The 6,000-nt window shown below is 40.6% G+C and overlaps 1 protein-coding gene across 3 annotated transcripts in view; it reads right to left on the bottom strand.

Annotated features, from left to right (window-relative positions):
- Positions 1–657: 657 nt before the first annotated feature.
- Positions 658–6,000, bottom strand: part of SHQ1 (SHQ1, H/ACA ribonucleoprotein assembly factor) — a 48,163-nt gene continuing 42,820 nt past the window's right edge. For 2 of the 3 annotated variants that reach the window (XM_048068461.2, XM_048068466.2), the window contains exon 13: positions 659–1,867. In XM_048068461.2, coding sequence (XP_047924418.2) covers positions 1,222–1,867 — 646 coding nt within the window. In that variant the 3' untranslated portion in view covers positions 659–1,221. Of the gene's footprint in view, positions 1,868–6,000 lie in introns of all 3 variants that reach the window. The other variant, XM_048068470.2, reaches the window with a different exon arrangement.

Genomic DNA, 6,000 nt, shown 5'->3' with positions numbered 1-6,000 from the left:
AAGGTTGAAAAGTAATCATAGAATGGTTTGGAGTGGAAGGGACCTTAAAAATCATCTGCTTCCAACCCCCCCGCCACAGGCAGGGGCACCTCCCACCAGACCAGGTCCCTCACTCACTGCTTGTTCCTCCACAGGGGTGAATCCGATGGTCCTGGCTCTGTCCACCCGGTGATGGTCCTGGCTCCGTCCACCTGGGGGACCCAACCTGGTGCTTCATGTCCCGTCCTGCCCCCCTCCACGTCCTTTTGTGGAGATTGAACAGCGGTGCATCACTTGCAGCAGCCACCAGATTTCAAGGACCTATCTACAACTCACAGAAGTTAGCACAAAATATACAGACTAGAGCGATTATTTCAACATTTTGAGGACAAAAAGGAGCAAACCAGCTGGCTCAAAGCTGTTCAACAGGTAAGTGACAAAGCTAGGTCGAGACAGAGCAGGTTTGCTTTCAGTCCTGTACTCAAGACCACTGCATGACGCCGTTTCTTCATTTTGGTTAATACTACTTCAGTGAGAAGAGCATACACAGAAGGAAGAAATAATTAGGAGTTGTGTTCTTTAAAAAGCAGTAGCCGTGCTCACATGTGGAAACATTTCAAATTAGATGAAAGAATTAAGTTACTTCAGCACTTGTGATGTATTAAGAACTGCAGAAATAAGCTATAAGCTCTATTTTGCACTGAAAAAAATCCTTTATTTTTGCACAAAAATAGAAAAATCTTATTTATAAGAATTTACATTTTTAACATTACAACCATTTTCGAAGTGGTTAGCTACAAACCATTTCAAAATGAAAAAAGCAGGAAACATGATATACAAACGTAACGGGAGTATTTCTCCAAGTAAATCCCAACATCTAAAGGTATCTTTAACGATTCTGCAACTGACTTCGGTTGTGATTAAGGACATAATTCTACTAAACAAGCTTAACAAAAACTTTTTTTTTTAACAAAAACTTTTTTTTTTTTTTAAGTTCACTGAAATTACACATTCCCTCATGCAGAAATCACACCTGACTCTGTAAAACCAAAGAATAAAAATAAAAAAAATGTGAGGCTATCATACACTCACATCCATTCTTTTCAAAGCAGTCTTGTCCTCCAGACTGTCAACACGAAGAAAAATATCAACTTCTCTCTGCAGCCCAGCATAGCCTTGGGAACACCTCATTACAGCAATGAGCTGTGTTGCTATTGGGTCACACTGCTCTACCAGGGTCCCTTAGTCTTCATCTTCATTTGTACTGCAAAGAAAAAGCAAAGGATTTGTCTTTGAAGGCACCTCCAAGAAATTTCCCTTCCCAGTAGAAACCTCTGAATACTTGTCAGGCTCAGACACATGGTTTTCTTGTTCCCGTAAAACAAAGCAACTTGCAGCAGCCAGTTCTTTGGGCTGTTCTGAAAGACTAATTGCAGTGTGCATTTGTTTTTCTAATTCTTCTATCAATTTTCCAGGAACAGACGTAGATTGCAAAGAAGCCTTTGATTTTTCATTGCTAACCTCAACCATCGAAGTGTTTGCGTCTTGCCTTAATCCATTACAGTCAATAAGTGGAGCTGTCCCCTCCTCTTGAAGCACGCCTTGTGAAGAATTTATTTTCCCATCTTCACCGGCTGAGGACTCTTGCTCATCTGAATCAGAGCCTTCTGTCTCAGATGAAGTGCTGCTCGATTCTTCAGAGTCACTTGTCTCCGACTCAGAGGAAGGCAGCTGTTGCCTGGAAACTGCTGCAGCAGCTTTTAACTGTCTCTCCTCTTCTTGCACCAGCCGCGCTGCTGCTTCCAGCTCTTCCAGCTCAAATCCGAGGTGGGACTTAGCCAGTGCGGTTTTCTGCAAGGATTCAGAAAGTGCAGCCAACTTTTTTGACCTTTAAACGAGAACAAAACATATTTAATGTTACGAACAGAACATTCCCATTTGATAATGAGAACAAATCAAACATTTCTACTATTCACTTGGTTTGCAAACAACTTCCTATTTCAGTTATAATTGTAAAAGATACACAAAAGTATCCAAAGTACTGGTGATTACTATTATTTTGAGTAATTTTTCTCATATGGCTAGGCAATATCCCACTGAAAACATTCAGTGACATTTTCAGGAAAAAATACTGCTTTGTTGTTTCAGCAACACACAGTAACTACCGATTTCACAGTGATTTTCAAAACACTGATCTCAGAAGAAATCTTCTCAGGATTGCTGTCTTTAGCAGTGAACTCTGCAGTATTTGGCTTATTGGATTAAGTTAACATGCAGCAGAATCATTTTGTTGTACTGCCCTTCCAGATGTCTGCTAAATGCAGATGAACTGACAGAGCACAGTTGATCAAGTCCATCCCAGTGGGTTGTCTTCATTATTTAAATGCTTAATTTTTTACCTTTAACTCTCCCAGAACTATCTGATGCCTTCAAATTGTTCTCAGATTTTATACTGGTTACACGTTTAATCACCTCTTAACTCTGACCTCTTTAAGAAACACAAATGACAGTCAATAATAAGCTGACTCCACCGAACGGCACGCTCCTAACGAGCATCATCAGACTCCGGGAACGCGGCTCCCTCTTTGCAATGCAACCAAGGGACATTCATTTCATACATAAAAGTAATTGCACTACATTGAGTTGTATTCTTAAGAGTATTGAAAACTTCAGCGCTGCAACTCCAAACAAAAAGTATGACAGCTCTTAACTGAAACTACAACAGTTTTTCCTCTGAGAAGTTCATGCTAGCTCCACTGTACAGCGCCTGGTGACCACCTTCCACTCTACGTGCTCCACAAAACTTTTTGTTTGCTTAGGAAGCATTTTCAGAGATCTCATTTTAAAGCTCTGCTATTCTCTGTCCAGCCCCCGCTCTTCTGCTAATTTTGAAGACTTCTTTAAAGCCTGCCTCTTAGAGGAAGTGGATCTTCCCTTCCCCTCCTCTACAAAGAGGAAACAATCCTCGTTTTTAAAGGTTACTTGAAATTAAATCTCACCTCCTCTCAAAACACATACAGACTTTCTAAGATCTGTGTAAAAGTATATATATTCAGGAAAAAAAGTACACAATTTAGATTTGAGTTATATGCATTTCCTAACACGAAACGAGACAATAGTTACAAAAAAAATTCAGGATATATTGACAGAATCCATAACCATACTCCAGGCCTCCCGGAATCAATCTTTCCTGCATTAGAAAGTTTGAGAAAACTATTCTGCAGCTATGCTATTTATCCTCCACTTGGTTTCTCTGATATATTCTCCTCGCTTCACAGCTCCCTTGGTGCATCCATGAGGTGTCCAATACACTGTGCTTTACCCTGCGTTTGTACGACAGATGAAATGTAAGTGAAAAAAAAGTTATCGGGACCGTTCAGATAAGCACCACTACTAAAGCAGGCACGTTACCTCAGCTCCTAATCTTTGGAGCAGCCATATCCATTTCCTCAAGTGCTCTGAAGTCAGCACGTGCTTTGCCAGAAAAGCGCATCGTGGATTTAAAAACAGAACCAAAAGCAAGGGAATGCCTCGAATTGGGGCGGGGGGGACAACACCACACAGAGGGGAAAACAGGTATAAAAATGGCAAGCATACATCCTGTTTCTTGTTGCAGAGTTTTGCCCCAGACTATCAATCAACTTTTCACCACTTCCTGCAGCAGCAGGTCTACTATAAATCCTGCAGTAACTGACTGGCTTTCATTTCCTCTGCCAAAACCTGCTAACCTGCAAGGCACGACACGCTGACACCGGAGCAAGCAGCTGATAATGTAATACATGACTCCTGCGAGGCACAAGTTAAAGTGCTTGTTCTCTCAGCTGAATGATTTTAAAGATCTTTATATTCTATTTCCCAGGGGGGATAATTACTCAGTATAACATAGACTCTTCATTTTTTTTTTCCCCCCGCTCCTAAAGGAATTGGATTTAAAATTGGGGGAAGGGAAATTTAATGCAGCTTCTTACACGTTTTTAGGCACAGCGCAACGTTTAAAAGCTGAACTTGGAATGAAATCCACCAACCTTCCTTTGCTCAACCCACACAGTAGAAAACCAAGAATTAAGTGTTTACAGGAAATAACAGAAGCAACAGAAAAATGATATTTTTAGGACTTTTAACTCCAAAGCTAAAAGTTAAATCACAAATCCAAACAGCCTCCAATGTAAACACGGGTTTCAAATTTTAAAAAGCTGCTTACTTAACATTGCCCAAATTTATTTAGGTAAAATACTTCCTTTTTTTTTTTTTTTTTAAAAAATCAAGAACTTGATTATTTATTTATTTATTTAAGTTCCAGAGGATCTGAGAAGTTGCCTACTTTGTAACAGAGGAAACATTTTACTTACTCCTTAAGTAAAAAGAAAGGCAGAAAGAAACCCCAAGTGATGCACAGAAAGGTTCGTGAGGCCCGGCAGTAAGTTGTACAGGAATAACTGGCTTGCAGGGAAATTTGTTTCCTGAACACACCGGTGAGAAGCTGGGTTACGCTCTAAGTCGCAGGAGTTTACATCCCTTTCAGAAAGCATTTTTCTCCTTTGCTTCTGAAACATGTCCTTCCTCCTAACTTCAGGCACGTACTTGTGTATGTGCCTCCTCCCACTGTAAGAGCTGTTAACAACATGAAGGCACACTTACTTCTGTCCTACTACCTGACTGTCCACAGGAACACAACAAGCCCCACGACCCCAAGTTGTGTTGTTACAGAGAATATTGTTTTCCTTGCATCGTGACAGGGAATACGTGGTTCCTTTTAATTTCATTGACGCACAGTTTCCTCTGGTGACACATCTTCAACTCCAGCAACCTCAGTCTCACTACCTGTTTTACTACTGGCATTACAGATAGAAAATCAATTTTTCAGGTCTTGTATATCCACAAACCTTTTCTATCATGTCTGTCACTGTTTCCCAGCCCTGTAGGTATCTCTAGGTATTCTTTGGCTTTTACTTATTTCTGCTATTCTAATTTTTCCTGCATATTTTTCCTCCAAGATGTTCTGCCCTTGAAATCACTTCCTTAAAAACTCCTTCCTCCTTTTTTAGTATTTTCTTATAATGCAGTTAACACTTCGGACAAATGAATATGCCACATAACCGAGTCAAGTATTAAGGAGATGTATGGCATCATGTACGTTTTTACATTAATACTTCACTGTGCTCCAGATTACCAATGACAAGTGGTACAGAAGAAAATATACAGCGATATGCTCATTTTATTCAACACACATTATTTTACTAAATTAGATGTGTGGTACCACTGACAGATAGAAGAATGGCCCCTCTAAAGCAGCAGGTTTTTCAGCACTCTACACGCACATGCGTTTTTATCAATGAATTCAAAGAGAATGAATGAAAATGCTGGTGCCTGACAGCGGTGAACATCTGTCTTACTGGACAATGTAAAACTGCAAAAGGCATTCCTCTGAACATCTCGCTTTAATTCCTCCTGAGTGATCAAAGTAGACTACAAAATAATGATAATTAAGTCATAAAACAGCTGTGGCTTCCAGACTCACGTGTACTCCTTTTTCCTCAAAAGTTCTGCAAGAACTACCGAAAGAGGAGATGCTTTTTATCTTTACAACAGATAACCAGAACATGCCATTGATTCAACCTCACAAATCGATATTCTGCTTGAATGAGTAAATGCCTGCAAAAGGCCAAAATTCCACCCATCCTCCTGCTCCCCAGATCTGCCTTACCTCAGTTCTCTCCCACAGGGTCCCAGGGAGCAGCGTGATGGCCAACGCAATGCACAAGGTCCCAGAGCGTGTTTCAGAAAAAAGAAACGGTGCAGACTTCATGCAGACCTGCACCACCTTTTCTAACTGCACCGCCACCAACCCAAGAATCCCATTACACCAACCAGAATAGGAGTCTTCTGGTAAGCCATGAAAAGCCTACAAAAATATTTTCATAGAAAACACAGAATGATTTGGCTTGGAAAGGACCTTAAGGATCGTCTAGTTACAACCCCCTGCCACGGGCAGAGCCACCTTCTATAGATCAGGTTACTCAA

Source organism: Anser cygnoides, chromosome 10 (assembly GCF_040182565.1).
Source record: "Anser cygnoides isolate HZ-2024a breed goose chromosome 10, Taihu_goose_T2T_genome, whole genome shotgun sequence".
In the NCBI taxonomy this organism is placed as follows: Eukaryota; Metazoa; Chordata; class Aves; order Anseriformes; family Anatidae; genus Anser; species Anser cygnoides.
This window is presented reverse-complemented; position numbering and strand designations above follow the sequence as displayed.